At 41.0% G+C, this 16,642-nt stretch overlaps 1 protein-coding gene across 3 annotated transcripts in view; it reads right to left on the bottom strand.

Annotated features, from left to right (window-relative positions):
* LOC122553367 (centrosomal protein of 128 kDa) overlaps positions 1 to 16,642 on the bottom strand; it is a 407,594-nt gene that overhangs the window by 54,060 nt on the left and 336,892 nt on the right. For 2 of the 3 annotated variants that reach the window (XM_043696980.1, XM_043696985.1), the window contains exons 18-19: positions 14,717 to 14,778; positions 2,426 to 2,449 (exon numbers count right to left, since the gene is read on the bottom strand). In XM_043696980.1, coding sequence (XP_043552915.1) covers positions 2,426 to 2,449; positions 14,717 to 14,778 — 86 coding nt within the window. The remainder of the gene's footprint in view (positions 1 to 2,425; positions 2,450 to 14,716; positions 14,779 to 16,642) is intronic. The other variant, XM_043696981.1, reaches the window with a different exon arrangement.

The raw sequence follows: 16,642 nt of genomic DNA, 5'->3' as shown, positions 1-16,642 counted from the left end.
TTCCTGGGTTCGAGCATTTTATCGATGAAGAGAGGCTGGATAAGATCAACTTGTTTTCTTTACAGCAGAGATGGCTGAGAGGGGACCTGATGGAGGTATATATGATTATGAGGGATAGAAAGGGTGGATAGAAAGTAGTTGTTCCCCTTAGTTGAAGGGTCACTAACATGGGGACATAATTTTAAGGTGAAAGACAGAGTGTCTAGAAAGGATTTGAGGAAAAGGACTTTCACCCAGTCATGGGAATCTGGAACACACTACCTGGTAGGATAGTTGAGTTGGAACCTTTAAAATTACTTGGATGAGCACTTGAACTATCATAACATTTCAGGTTGTGGGCGAAACAGTGGAAAGTGCATTTTCGGGTCAGTCAGCACAGACTCAATAGGTTGAATGGACCACACTATTCTCTGATTCTATAAATCCATCTTCAATGATGAGGAAAGACTGCATGTTAGTGCAAACACAAGGCAGAAGCACTGAATCTATCTTTAGTTAGAAGTGCCTAATGGATGGTCCAGCTCAGACTCCTCCCAAAGCCCAGAAACCACAGATGCCAGGCTTCAGTCAATTCAATTCACCACACATGATATTCAGAAACTGCTGAAGGGTGTGTATATTTATATGGGTTCTGACAATGTTCTAGCAAAAGTACTGTAAAGCAGGGCAAATCCGACCTGACCAATTACTTCCCGATCAATCTACAATTGATCATTCAGTAAAGTGATGGAAGGGCTCACTGACGGTGCTAGGAAGCAGCACTTGCAAAGGAGCGATCTGCCAGGGCCACTTATTACCCAGTATGCCACACAGCTTCGCACAGGACAGCTAGTTGAAGAAATAAGTGACTGAATGAAAGAAAGGCAAGTTCAAGGCAAGTTTATAAGAATGATATATGCACTTCAGGAGGATAGGTTATACAAATTAGGTCTGTTTTCTCGAGGATTTAGAAGGTTAAGGGATGATCTGATTGAAGTTTTCAATATATTAACAGGAAACGACAAGGCAGACAAAGATAAACTATTTCTGCTGGTTGAGGATTCGAGAACTAAGAAGCATTGTCTGAGAAGTAGGGCCAGGCCTCAGGGGAGGTATTAGGAAGCACTTCTACCCACAAAGGGTGGTAGATATTTGAAACTCTCTTCCACAAACAGGAGGTAATGCTAATCAGCTGTTAATTTTAAATCTGAAACAGATACATTTTTAAGAGATATGGACCAAAGGCATGGAGTTAGGTCACAGATCAGCCATGAGCTTAGTGAATGGTGAAACAGACTCGAGGGGTTGAATGGTCGACCCCTGTTCCTAAAATTAACAATGCTGAAACTGCAATGACAAAGTACTGAAATGAGAACTACAATGTAATTAAGGGGACTTCTTCATCTTTCAGTGTCTTCTAGAGGACAATTCCATTCAAAGGCAGTTCCATACAATGCTCCTTCTGGATAAGCAACACATTCTACAAAACCAATGCAGCTCCCACTTCGCCTGAAAAGGAGCATTTCTTATTGAGACTCAGTGCATTACACTTTCTTCTGAGTTACACAGATGGTTTCAGATAATACATTTCACATTCATCTGGTGCCAAGCTGATACTAGTTTCTTTAGAAATTCCAAAAGCAATGCCCACTGAGATCCAACAACCTGCATTAGCTGTCCACCCGGACCTGCTCTCTGACCCAATATTATACCCGTACAGTTATTTTTGCATCACTAGCAATTAAACTGTAAATAATTTGGTGCTAATTAATGATCAAATGAGTACTGCCCATGGTTACTAATTCATAATGAGACGCTTAGATGGAGTAAAGAGAGAGCTCCTATTTCTGATCACAGGGTGGTCCATAACCAGAAGTCCAAATCTCAGGGAACTGATAAAAAACAAGAGTGTCGAAGAATGAGATTTTGTTTCACTTCAGTGAATTGTAGTGATTTGAAATGCACTGCCTGAAAGGGTAGCAGAAAGAGATTCAATGGTAACTCTCAAAAAAGAATTGGATGTATGCACAGACATGGGTGAATACTGTGTCTAATTGGGTAGCTATTTTAAAACGTCAAATGGGTAAAGTGATCTTCATTAGTGATGTACGATTCTGCGATGTGCAGAGAAGAATTCTATACCTTACTGGATTGAGTTCACCTTCCAATTTCCGCTATTATAAAATATTCAATTGACAGCCAGCTTTGCTAGTTTTCAAATTGCTGCATTGTACACTTACAAATTGGAGTGGTTCTATGAATAGTCTTAAATTGCATGGCTGATTCTTTTACTTGTTAATTCGTGAGATCTTGGCAAAACTGGCCCATTATTGCCTATCCCAAATTGCTTATTCAGGATTCCTGTGCATGGAACAGTCAATCGTAAACAAAAACTGAATGAAAAGTTATAGGCATACACAAGGATTTAGCAAAATGAAATACTTACACTTTCTAAGTCTGCAATCCTATCCTGGAAAAAAGAAAACAAAAACGCAAATCAATGATTACATTCTCAATAATTGTCAGGCCCCAGAATTTATCCACCAGATGATTATTCACAAATCAAAATTAGCAGAGTGTAAATTCCATCAGCTTCTTAGAAGAGAACAGACAAATTAATGTTTCGGGTGCTGGAGATTAGAGTCGAGAGTGCAGTGCTGGAAAAGCACAGCAGATCAGGCAGCATCCGAGGAGCAGGAGAATGAAGGGCTTTTACCCGAAACGTCAAATCCTGCTCCTTGGATGCTGCCTGACCTCCTGTGCTTTTCCAGCACCACATTCAGGAAATTAATGCTCCAGGTGTACAGCAAGTTAAAATGATCTAGAAAGCACTATATGTAAAAGGTGGTAGAAACAGATTCAATTGCCACTTTCAGAGGAGAATTCAAGGCGATGGTGAAATACCTCAGGTTATCTGGTAACACATGAAGCTGAGTGACATCTTTTCATGCTGTGTGATTCTACTTAGACCCTTCTCACTCAGAACTCAATCATGACAGCAAACTCCTAGGATGAAAGTGGAAACTTTTCAAAATGTCCAGAAATTAAAGAAATCAAAAACCTGCATCGAGAGATCCTGGCTCGTGACCAACTGCAAGGAAAAGGCACATTCAGGAAGGTACTGAACAGTTTGAGATCCTTCATCAGGAAAGTGCAGAAGCGAAGTTGAAGCATCACTGGAAGCAATCAAACTTCCAAACAACACACCTATCTAACCCTGAAAATACAACCCATCCCTCATGTTATAGTCTGCAGATTTTGCAGAGACTTATCAGCTACCTCAAAACCCATGAAACTGGAAGTACTGAGGTGCTGCCTAAGAAGAAACCTTTCAGCAGAACTAGGATGTAAAATTATGAAGTCCCTTAGTATGGCTTAACCAAAACAAGGAATACTGGAAAGTAAAAAAAATGTAACTTCTGCTTTCTCCTATTAACAAGTTACCTGGCCGTCCAGGTCATAAAGACAGAACATAAAGATAAGAATATTGTGTAAAAGTTATGTATAGCATTGGGTAGCCCATATCTCGAGAACTGTGTGCAGTTTCAGTCATCTTAATTAAGAGAGGATGTAAACTCACTGGAAGCAATATAAAAAAGTTGACTTGATTCATATTGTGCTTAAAGTGTAAAACATATTATCACAATTTGGGAGTTAGAATCTTAAAGTAGAGGTAAAATAAATGTATGATTTCAATTTTATGCAAGCTTTTTTTAAAGCGGTCAGCAAATCATTTGGAACTGTAAATTGAAGACCTTAATTCTAAGAAGGCATGTGATTTAAGTTAAATGCTGAGCAGGATACCTATGCTGTTGACTGATGAAATTTACAAAATTGAACTTTTATGACACACAGCGGAACTAAACCAGGACCCACTAGTTTTTTTGAGTTCAGCTCAGAATTAGATTTCTGTAGTAATTGTAATGAAGTCAGCTAGGTGAACATCATATAGTATGAGTTCCCTGATTGGAGCAATTAATCTGGTTCAATCAGGTAGCCCTGGCAGACAGATATAAACAGGAGTGTTTGTCACTGGCCACCCGGGTGTTTTCCTATCTTCCTGGTGGTGGAATTTGAATAAAGATTCGTGCACTTTGTGTCTTCCACTGTGTCTCACACCTGCGCACACACACCATGGGTGCTGGGGATAAAATAAGCACTACCGCACTTAGGTGGTAGTGTGGGGGTTAAAATAAAAAAAAAACAAAAAAAAAAATAAAAATAAACAGGAGTGTCCGTCACTGGCCACCCGGGTGTTTTCCTATCTTCCTGGTGGTGGAATTTGAATAAAGATTTGTGCACTTTGTGTCTTTCACTGTGTCTCACACCTGCACACACACACACACATGGGTGCTGGGGATAAAATAAGCACTACCGCACTTAGGCGGTAGTGTGGGGGTTAAAATTTAAAAGAGAAAAAAATATATAATCAAGAAATTCGCGGTGTTCACCAACACCCTGGAGTTGTTTAGGGAGAGGTGGGCGCCGCAGGGAGTGGAGTGCATCATTTCTCCCTCCAACTCTATTTTGATTTAGTCCCTACCCTCCCCTTCACTGTTTTGATCACACAGCACTGTCCTTTGATGTGAAGGGCAGTGTTTGTCACTGGCCACCCGGGTGTTTTCCTATCTTCCTGGTGGTGGAAATTGAATAAAGATTCGTGCACTTAGTGTCTTCCACTGTGTCTCACACCTGCATACACACACACCATGGGTGCTGGGGATAAAATAAGCACTACCGCACTTAGGTGGTAGTGTGGGGGTTAAATTTTAAAAAAAAGAAAAAAAAATTAAAAAAGAAAAAAAAAATAAAAAAAATAAAAAAAATAAAAAAAAATAAACAGGAGTGTCAGATATCCTGTTCACTCCAAGAGCTGGCTCTGAGGGAGCTGCATCAGTGTCTAGGACCCTCCATGTGTAAATAAAGGTGACTGGATGAATGGGTGACAGGATACCAGCCTCTGTCCAGTTATTTTAGTTTCAGTTCAGGAAACAGTTTGTCTTCAGCAGAAGGATTTTAATTTGTTAAGTGTCCAAGCTTTGAGAGTTTGTGGAGAGGTTTTTCAAGCTGTCAGTACTGAAGATGGTTAAGATATAGATCTGCAAAGTAGTCTGCAGGTCAGCAAATAAGAGCCACTTTAGTAAGAAATTAAAGAAAACAATCAAAAGAACTAAGGATGCTGGAAATCAGAAACAAAAACAGAAATTGCTGCAAACATTTCGAGCAATTTTCACTTTTTTTTAAGTAATTAAAGAATAACACTTCACTAGGAACAGTAAAGGATATCAGAGTCATAGAGTCAGAGATGTACAGCACGGAAACAGACCCTTTGGTCCATGTCGACCAGATATCCGAACCTAATATAATCCCATTTGCCAGCATTTGGTCCGTATCCCTCCAAACCCGTCCTATTCATATAACCATCCAGATGCCTTTTAAATGTTGTAATTGTACCAGCCTCCACCACTTCCTCTGGCAGCTCATTCTATACACGCACCACCCTCTGCGTGAAAAAGTTGCCCCTTAGGTCCCTTTTAAATTTATCCCCTCTCACCCTAAATCTATGCCCTCCAGTTCTGGACACCCCCCAACCCAGGGAAAAGATCTTGTCTATTTACCTTATCCATGCTCCTTATGATTTTATAAATCTCTATAAGCTCACCCCTCACCCTAAGGGAAAACACTATTCAACCACTCCCGATAGCTCAAATCCTCCAATCCTGGCAATATCCATGTAAATATTTTCTGAACCCTTTCAGGTTTCACAATATCCTTCCGATAGGAAGGAGACCAGAATTGCACGCAATATTCCAAAGCATACCAAACGCCTTCTTCACTATCCTATCTACCTGTGACTCCATTTTCAAGGAGTTATGAACCTGCACTCCAAGGTCTCTTTGTTCAGCAACACTCCCTAGGACCTTACCATTAAGTGTATAAGTCCTGCTAAGATTTGCTTTCCCAAAATGTAGCACCTTGCATTTATCTAAATTAAACTCCATCTACCACTCCTCAGCCCAATGGCCCATCTGATCAAGATCCTGTTGTAATCTGAGGTAACCTTCTTCACTGTCCACCACACCTCCAATTTTGGTGTCATCTGCAAACTTACTAACTATGTTCACATCCAAATCATTTATATAAATGACAAAAAGTAGAGGACCCAGCACCGATCCTTATGGCACTCGACTGGTCACTCCAGTCTAAAACGCAACCCTCCATCACCACCCTCTGTCTTCTACCTTTGAGCCAATTCTGTATCCAAATGGCTAGTTCTTCCTGTATTCCACGAGATCTAACCTTGCTAATCAGTCTCCCATGAGGAACCTTGTCAAACACCTTAGTGATCATGTCCACTGTTCTCCTCTCACCAATCCTCTTCGTTACTTTATCTAAAATTTCAATCAAGTTTCTAAGACATGATTTCCCATGCACAAAGCCACGCTGACTGTCCCTAATCAGTCCTTGCCTTTTCAAATACATATAAATCCTGTCCCTCAGGATTCACTTCAACAACTTGCCCACCACCGATGGCAAGCTCACCGGTCTATCGTTCCCCGGCTTGTCCTTACTACCTTTCTTAAATAGTGGCACGTTAGCCAACCTCCGTCTTCCGGTTCCTCACCTGTGACTGTCAATTAAACAAATATCTCAGTAAGGGCTCAGCAATCACTTCTCTAGCTTCCTACAGAGTTCTTGGGTACACCTGATCAGGTCCTGGGAATTTATCCACATTTATGCGTTTCAAGACATCCAGCACTTCCTCCTCTGTAATATGGACATTTTGCAAGATGCTACCATCTATTTCCCCACATCCTATATCTTGCACGTCCTTCTCCACTGTAAACACTGATACATAATATTCATTTAGTATCTGCCCCATCTCCTGCGGCTCCACACATAGGTTGCCTTGTTGATCTTTGAGAGGCCCTATACTATCCCTAGTTACCCTTTTGTCCTTATCGTGTTTATAAAATCTCCTTGGATTTCCTTAACCCTATTTTCCAAAGCTATCTCATATCCACTTTTTTCCCTCCTGATTTCCCTCTTAAGTATACTCCTACTGCCTTTATACTCTTCTAAGGATTGGCTCGATCTCTGCTGTCTATGCTTGACATATGCTTCCTTCTTCTTCTTAACCAAACCCTTGATTTCTCGAGTCATCTAGCATTCCCTGCACCTACCATCCCTGCCTTTCACCCTGACAGGAATATACTATCTGTGGACTCTCGTTATCTCATTTTTGAAGGCTTTCCATTTTCCAACCATCCCTTTACCTGCGAACTTTTGCCCCCAAATCAGCTTTTGAAAGTTCTTGCCTAATACCGTCAAAATTGGCCTTTCTCCAATTTAGAACTTCAACTTGTGGATCTGGTCTATCCTTTTCCATCACTATTTTAAAACAAATAGAATTATGGTCGCTGGCCCCAAAATACTCCCTCACTGACACCTCAGTCACTTGTCCTGCCTTATTTCCCAAGAGTATGTCAAGCTTTGCACCATCTCTAATAGGTACATCCAAGAAAATTGTCTTCGACACACTAACAAATTCCTTTCCATTTAAATCCTTAACACTATGGCAGTCCCAGGCTATGTTTGGAAAGTTAAAATCCCCTACCATAACCACCCTATTATTCTTACAGATAACTGAAATCTCCTTACAAATTTGTTTGTCAATTTTCCGCTGACTATTAGGGGGTTTATTATACAATCCCAATAAGGTGATCATCCCTTTCTTATTTCTCAGTTCAACCCAAATAACTTCCCTGGATGTATTTCCAGGAATATCCTCAAGTACAGTTGTAATGCTATCCCTTATCAAAAATGCCACTACCGATCCTCTCCTGTCCCTATTCTGTCCTTCCTGTAGCATTTGTATCCTGGAACATTAAGCTGCCAGTCCTGCCCATTCCTGAGCCATGTATCTGTCATTGTTATGATATCCCAGTCCCATGCTCCTAACCATGCCCTGAGTTCATCTGCCTTCCCTGTTGGGCCTCTCGTATTGAAATAAATGCAGTTTAATTTATCAGTCCGACCTTGTTCTCTGCTTTGTTCCTGCCTGTCCTGACTATTTGACTTGTTCCTTTTCCCAACTGTACCAGTCTCAGATTGATCTCTTTCCTCGTTATTTCTCTGGCTCCCACCTATACGCCCCCCCCCCCCCCGCAACCTTTCTAGTTTAAATCCTCCCAAGCAGTTCTAGCAAATTTCCCTGCCAGTATATTAGTTCCCTTCCAATTCAGGTGCAATCCATCCTTCTTGTACAGGTCACTTCTATCACAGAAGAGATTCCATTGATCCAGGAATGTGAATCCTTCTCCCCTGCACCAGCTCCTCAGCCATGCATTCATCTACTCTATCCTTCTATTCCTGCCCTCACTAGCTCATAGCACTGGGAGTAATCCAGATATTACTACCCTTGAGGAACATCTTTTTAAGTTCTTCTATCTTTCTATATTCTCCCTTCAGAATCTCATCCTTTTCCCTTCCTATGTCAGTAGTTCCAATGTATACAATGACCTCCTGCAGGTCCCTCTCCCCTTTGAGAACATTCTGCACCTTCTCTGAGATATCCCTGATCCTAGCACTGGGGAAGCAATATACCATTCTGACTTTTCGCTGCTGGCTGCAGAAATGTCTGTCTGTGCGTCTAACCAGAGACTTCCCTAACATAATCAATCGCTTGGAACCCAATGTTCCTCTCGTTACATTAATGCCAGTCTCGATACAAGAAACTTGGCTGTTGTGCTACATTCCCCCACGAGTCCATCACTCCCTACATTTTCTAAAACGGCATATTTGTTTGAGATGGGAATAGCCATAGGAGACTCCTGCACAACCTACCTGCCCCTCCTACCTTTCCAAGAGTTAACCTATCTACCTGATTGTATATGCGGCTTTTCTCCCTTTCTATAACTGCCATCCATCACACCCCCTAGCTCTTGGTAAATTCCTTATTCCCTCTAACTGCCACTCCAACCGATCCATGTAAACTGACATGATTCACAACAAAGGACACTTCCTGCATCAGTAACATGGAAACTCTCCCTAAACTCCCACATCCGACAGGAAGAGCACATCACTCTACTAAAAGCCATTTTTGCTCCTTCAAAGTCTACAGACCCAGAAAATAGCACCATTGACAGTTTGTTAAGATCTTTCTAAAGTGACATATGTGTACAAAGCTTTTAGATAATACACTTGTGTTCATTGGATAAAGAACACTGACAGCCTGCCGTGAATATTTCTAGGGAACAACCACCCCGGTAACCAAATGGAAAGATTAAACTGATAATTTATCAAGCTTGGTTTCACTCTGTAACTTGACTTGTTAGCATTAACATTAGCAAGGATCATAACAATGCTAACTAATAACTGAAGGAACTGCCGATGCTGTTCTGAGGAAGGGTCACTGGACATGAAATGTTAACTCTGATTTCTCTGCACAGTGCGCAGATGCTGCCAGACCTGCTGAGCTTTTCCAATAGCTTCTGTTTTTCTTCATAACAATATTATATTTGCCAGGTTTCTACCCAATTAATCAAACTCTCCCTACCCACCTGCAACCTCCTTATGTCCTTTTTACAAGATACATTTCTATCCAATTTCATGTAATCTGAAAATTTAAGTACCTAGCCTTCATTCCCCTCAGTTCACTCTTTCAAGGGGTCAGTTAGCTCAGCTGGCTGGACAGCTGTGTGATTCTTCAATGCAGAGTGATACCAATAGCGCAGGATCAATTCTCATACACTATTTCTCTACCTTGCCCCTTGACTGAGGTGTGGTGATCCTCAAGTTAAACCCATCATTAGCCATCTTTCTCTATCTCTCATGAGACACCAGACTATGAGCCTCTGGAATTATCGCAGCCTTCATTTCACGCTTCCCGTTCATTTAAGTTTGAGGTCCAAGCAGAGATCCCTGCAGGACTCCACTCGTCAAAACCTGCCAATCAAACAAAGACCCATTTTGGCATGCTCTCTGATTTGTGTCAGCTGATTTTCTATCCATGCTAACACCTCTGAGGGCTGTGGAAGCTTAATCACTGAGCATGTTCAAGATAGAAATTGATAGATTTTGCCGATAATAAAGACATTTGGTGGTAGCGGGGAAAATGGGTGCAGAGGTAGACAATTGATTACAATCTGTTTGAAAGCAAAGTAAGTTTGAAGAGTCAAATAGCGTATTTCTGCCCCTATCTACTATATTCTTACATGGTATTTCCATTTACGGATTTTCAGCATTCCATTGTACTTTTCTCCTCAATTTATCCTGGGTTGTAAATTTCTGGGAACGAAATCAGCATTTCACAGTTTATCACAGTTATCTTTAATATAGTTAAACTGCTGAATTAGCACAAGTGTGGAATTCTTGAAAATATATTTCTGGACATGGTCTATTATAAAATACTGCCACATTGCAGCAGGCTCTATATTTTTCTCACTGATTTGTAGAATAAACCAGTTCAAAGTTTGTGAGAAGATTTGTAGCTCGGCGAACAGAACCACAACAGAATAAACCAGTGTATTTTTTCCACTTAAAAACTAAATTATCTGCAGGAATTTCAATCACCTGAGAGCCCCATTACTTAATGGAATTGGATCAGAGTCCAGTAACAGTGCATTAAAGTTCAATTGAATGTTTGGGTTTGAATAGAGGAAGAGTGAGAAGGGATGTAAGACAGAATGCAGAAGTGGAGTGGTGGGGCAAAGTGCCTAGAAGGCGGGGAGAAGGGAAACAGAGTGACAAAGGTACATGGCTCACCATATTGTACTGCACTTTAATCTTCATTTTTAAACATCTAGTTCAAATTCTATTTTAGTTAGGTATTTTATTGCTTTAACAAGATTTCAGCTGTAAGCTCCAACAGACACAATATTTTATTTCAGGGTTCTATTCCCTTAGCTCCTGAAAGGCATCCACAATGCACTTTCTTTCCAATTGCAATGTTATTTTGCCTCCTTTTCTTCTCTGTTCAAATTTAAATAGGCAATGTTAAAGTGGACAGGCAATCCCGAATTAATGAACATTCGACTTACACATGCTTGTACTCATAAGCAAGATCCCACAATACTATTAATTTTAAGTATCCCACATGTGGGATCTGTGTGTTTGTACTTACAAACTGATATTTTATATTGTACTGTATTGTGTTTGGCATGCAAACAAACTGATTTACAGTCATACTCAGGAACAAATCCTGTTTGTGACCTGGAGACTACTTAAAGGGTTTTACCACACACAAAAACCAAACCATTTAGCATAATAATTGAAAAAAAACATGGTCTAGGCAGCACCTCTAATTCAGTGGTTTTTTTAAATACATAAATAAGCTAAAGTAGTGAAAACTATAGTTTGTTTGAAGTTTGTCATTGGCTGTCAAATACTTTGAGACATTCTGAGTTCTTTATATTCGCAGCAAAAAAAAATTAAATTTAAAAAATGGTCAAAAATGTACTGGATTGCAGTACCAGCATCCAGTGGAACTGATGAGTTTGAATATGCAATGAACATCAGAAAAATATACAGACTGATTATTAATTTTCAAAACATTCTTGAAAATTAAAGTAAGCTTTCACTTGTAAAGTGCCTAAAATGTAAGGAGAGAGATATTTCTATTGATTTACACATTAAGTAATGGTTAAGGAGTTAACTGAATGAGCATGAAACAAATAATTGCTGATGCTGGAATTCGGACACAAAAATAAAAATTGCTGGAAAAACTCAGCAGGTCTGGTAGCATCTGTAGAGAGAACGCAGAGTAAACATTTCGAGTCTAGTGACCCATCTTCAGAATGCAGAGGGCTGTTGAGGCTGGGTCATTAAGCAGTTTTAAGGCTGAGATAGAAAGCATTTTAATCAGTAAAGCAATCAAGGGTATTGAGGGAAAAGGCAGGAAAGCGAAGCTGAGGACTATCAGATTAGCCATAGTCTCACTGAATGGTGGAACAGACTCAACGGGCTGAATGAAGTGGGAGAAAGTGAGGTCTGCAGATGCTGGAGATCAGAGTTGAGAGTGTAGTGCTGGAAAAGCACAGCAGATCAGGCAGCAATGGGCTGAATGGCTACTTCTGCTCCTGCACTTTGTGGTCATATAGTCATTTGAACCATAATAACAGAATCAGAATTGGCTTTATTATCACATGCACCCAATTGAGTGCAGTGAAAAGTTTGTAATGGCACCGTCTTAGGTACAGGATACCTCAGTGTTTGGTACAGAATCAAAAGAGGAATAAATAGTCCAACATTGGAATACAAGATTTTCAAAAAGTCTCGAATTACTCAAAAAGCCAAGTATAAGAATAAAACGTTTTTTCAGAAAGTACTCAAATTACAGAGCTTTTCACCTAGTCCATGCCAGCAGCAAGATCCCCCCTCATCCTTCTAAACTCCATCCAGTATAGACCGAGCATCCTCAAATGTTCCTCACATGTTAAGCTTTTCATTCCTGGGACCATTCTTGTGAACTTCCTCTGAACACACTCCACGGCCAGTACATCCTTCCTGAGATATGGGGCCCAAACCTGTGGACAATACTCCAAATGTGGTCTGACCAGAGCCTTATAGAGCTTCAGAAGTACATCCTTGCTTTTATATTCAAGTCCTCTCAAAATAAATGCAATCATTGCATCTGCCTTCCTCACTACTGATTCAACCTGCAAGTTTACCTTGAGGGAATCCTGAACTGGAACTCCCAAGTCTCTTTGCACTTCAAACTTCTGAATATTCTCCCCAACTAGAAAATAGTCCGTGCCTCTATTCTTCCTACCAAAGTGCATGACCTCACACTTTCCCACAATGTACTCCATCTGGCACTTTCTTGCCCATTCTCTTAACCTGTCCAAATCCTTCTGTAGCCTCCCCACCTCCTCAATGCTACCTGTCCCTCAACTTGTCTTTATATGATTTGCAAACTTAGCCAGACTGTCCTCAGTTCCTCCATTTAGATCGTTAATGTATAAAGTGAAAAGCTGTGGCCCCTAAACTGAGCCCTGCGGAACACCACTTGTCACCAGCTGCCATTCTGAGGAGGGCCCTTTTATCCCCACTCTCTCCTTTCTGCCAGACAGCCAAACTTCAATCCATCCTAGCACCTTGCCTCTGACATCATGGGCCCTTACCTTACCCAATAGCTTTCTGTGTGGCACCTTGTCAAAGGCCTTCTTGAAGTCCAGGTAGATAACATCCTTTCCTTGGCTTTCCTTGGCTTTTCTTGGTCTAACCTGCTTGTTACTTCCTCAAAGAGTTCAAGCGGATTTGTTGGGCATAACCGCTCCTTGATGAAACCATGCTGATTTTACCTTATTTTACCATACACTTTCAAGTGTTCAGAAATCTCAACCTTCACAATGGATGCCAGGATCTTACTCATAACCAAGGTTAGGCTAAGCAGTCAGTAATTTTCTGTCTTTTGCCGTACTCCTTTTATAAACAGAGTGTCACGTTAGTGATTTTCCAGTCCTCTGGGACCCTCACTTAGAAGTCTGAGATGTAGTCCATCTCGTCCATGTGATTTATCCACCAACAGGCCATTGAGCATTTCTAGTACCTTCTCTTTGGTGATGGCCACCATACTCAGCTCTAGCCCCTGACTCTTGAATTTTTGGGATGTTACTCGTGTTTTCCACTGTGAAGACGAACACAAAGTAATTATTCAGTTCCACAGGCATTTCCTTGTTCTCCACTACTATCTCCAGCGTCATTTTCCAGCTGCCCAATGTCCACTTTTGCCTCACTTTTGCCCTTTATATATCTAAAGAAAATCTTACAGTCTGCCTTTATATTAATGGCTAGCTTACTCACATATTTAATCTTCTCCCTTTGCGGTTCCTCAATTCGATCCACACAGATCCTAACCATCTGACCCTACTTTGTTTCTTACTACTGATTTAATTTTATTTCTTACTAATAAGGCAATCCCACCCCCTCTGCACATCTAACTATCTTTTTGATTTTGATTTAGCATCAATAGAGGAACTGCAACATGTTGCCAAGGTAGGATTGAGAGCGACTTGAAGGGAAACTTACAAGTCAATGATGTTGCCATGTGCCTGTTTTTCTACGTAGTAGAGATTGTGGGTTTAGGAATTGCTGCTGAAGCAGCCCTGGAAAGTTACTGCGGTTCAAGGTTACTGTTAATGTACCTTTACAAGTGTGATGTTTTGTCTTGGATCATGTAAGTTTTCAGTGTCTTTCAAACTGCTTAGGCCACAGTTCGGTACATACGAAAAGTTATATGAATAAGGAATAAAATATTTGCGATACTATCTATTTTTATGAAACAATCACTGTTGCCTTCAAACAAACAGAGAGAATGCTGAGAAAGACAGCAGGTCTGGCAACAACTACGGAAAGGGAAAAACAGAGTGAATGTTTTGACAAGGTATGAGTTATGCAGAAGAAGTGTTCTTGACCTGCTGAGTTTCTCCAGCATTCTCTGTGTTTGTTTCAGGTTTCCAGCATCCGTGGTATTTTGCTTTCACTGTTGGCTTCAAGATGTTTTACCCGCTACGCACCCCTCTGATGACAGTAAGAGGAATGAGAGCAAAAAACAGTGTAACTGGCCCATACAGATGCTGTAATATTGATTTGGACAATGAAAAGAAGCTCCATGTCACTGCAACATCTTCAACAGACATACATAGTATCATCCCCATGTACTTTCTCAGTTCCACAAATGTGGCTGCCTGCTCCTTACGAGCTTTTACGCTAAACGAGAAAAAGTTATACTCACATCATATCGTACCTGCAATGCTCTCATCTCTTCATCCTTCTGACACATCTTTTGCAGTAACTCTATTGAAGGACAATACATAAACCAATATTAATTTAGGAAATCAAGGACTTTTTTTTAATTATCACTTAGAATCATTCTTCATACTACTAGGATAAATTTGAGCTTAGAGCCGAAAATGTGTTGCTGGAAAAGCGCAGCAGGTCAGGCAGTATCCAAGGAACAGGAGAATCGATGTTTCGGGCATGAGCCCTTCTTCAGGAATGAGGAAAGTGTGTCCAGCAGGCTAAGATAAAAGGTAGGGAGGAGGGACTTGGGGGAGGGGCGTTGGAAATGCGATAGATGGAAGGAGGTCAAGGTGAGGGTGATAGGCCGGAGTGGGGTGGGGGCAGAGAGGTCAGGAAGAAGATTGCAGGTTAGGAAAGCGGTGCTGAGTTCGAGGGATTTGACTGAGCTTCTGTGCAGAGGAGATGACCTGGGGTGTGCTCAGCCCTGAGTGTCATCTAGAATAAGCTCAAATTTATGTAGAGGGAGGAAGAGAGCTTCTTCAAGGAAGGCATCCTTGTAAGAGGATTCGCAGTAGGTTAAAATCTTCGAGGAGAAAGTGAGGACTGCAGATACTGGAGATCAGAGTCGAAAAGTGTGGTGCTGGAAAAGCACAGCAGGTCAGGTAGCATCCAAGCAGCAGGAGAATTGACGCTTTGGGCATAATCATCTCCTGCTCCTCAGATGCTGCCTGACCTGCTGTGATCTTCCAGCACCACACTAATTGGACAGGTTCCGACTTTACTCCAATTCTAGTCCCTTGCACATCCACAATTTCAATCGTTCCACCATTGATGGCTGCATCTCGATCCTAACCACTGGAATTTGCAAAACCTTTGCATCTCTCTTACTCATCCTCCTCCTGTTAGAGACTCCTTAAAACCCAATTCAGTCACAAAACCTTAGGTCACCCATCCTACATTACTCATGAAAAATGGGATCAGAACACAGTTGAAAAGTATTTGTTCTCTCCTTTTAGACTTTAACAAGTATCAGGCTGCTGTCCGTTATTTCTGTACTTGGGAGGAATTTTTTTTTGCCATATAGATTCATAAAGGTTAAAGAAATCACACAGGTCACAAAATTGCTTAACACTCAAATTTCTAATATGATCTTAAGCCCATCAGATCTCCCCAATACCATGATACAGTGTTCTAATTAGATACTTCTGCATTCTTTAAACATCAAACCCCTCACAAAGCTTGAACATATATAACCTATATCTAATAGCATATTGCCTTACCTTTCCTTTCTTTTGTTACTATTTTTAGTTCTCCAACTTTCTTAGACCTATTTTATATCAAGCTAATATAATATGCTGCAAATCACCAGCCCAAACTGAAGCAATTGAAACTAATTTCTCTCTTGGCTATAATGCTCTGGTAAAAACCTCATTTATCTCTCCACTCTGCAGGCACCCTGCCTCTATTCCTGATGAAGTGCTTTTGCCTGAAACGTCGATTTTCCTGCTCCTCGGATGCTGCCTGACCTGCCGTGCTTTTCCAGCACCACTCTAATCTAGATTATAATGCTCTGGTAGTCACTGAGTTTGGCAAATGTGGCTACAATTAGTGAAGATTGGGGACAATATTTCATCCTCACTAGCACTCAATACTGGAGCCCCCCCAGGGGTGTGTACTCAACCCACAACTGGACTCACTGTATATCCATGACAAGTTCGCTGATGACACCACCATAGTCAGTCGAATCTCAGATGGCGATGAAACTGACGACAGGCGGTGGAAGATCTGGAAAAATGGTACACTGAGAACAACCTAGCTCTCAATGTCGGCAAAACCAAGGAACTCATTACTGCCTTTCGGCAGGATGTTACTCATGCCCCCTGTACATATTGACAGCACACAGGTGGAATGAGTGGAG

This window comes from Chiloscyllium plagiosum, chromosome 10 (genome assembly GCF_004010195.1).
Source record: "Chiloscyllium plagiosum isolate BGI_BamShark_2017 chromosome 10, ASM401019v2, whole genome shotgun sequence".
NCBI classification, from domain to species: Eukaryota; Metazoa; Chordata; class Chondrichthyes; order Orectolobiformes; family Hemiscylliidae; genus Chiloscyllium; species Chiloscyllium plagiosum.
This window is presented reverse-complemented; position numbering and strand designations above follow the sequence as displayed.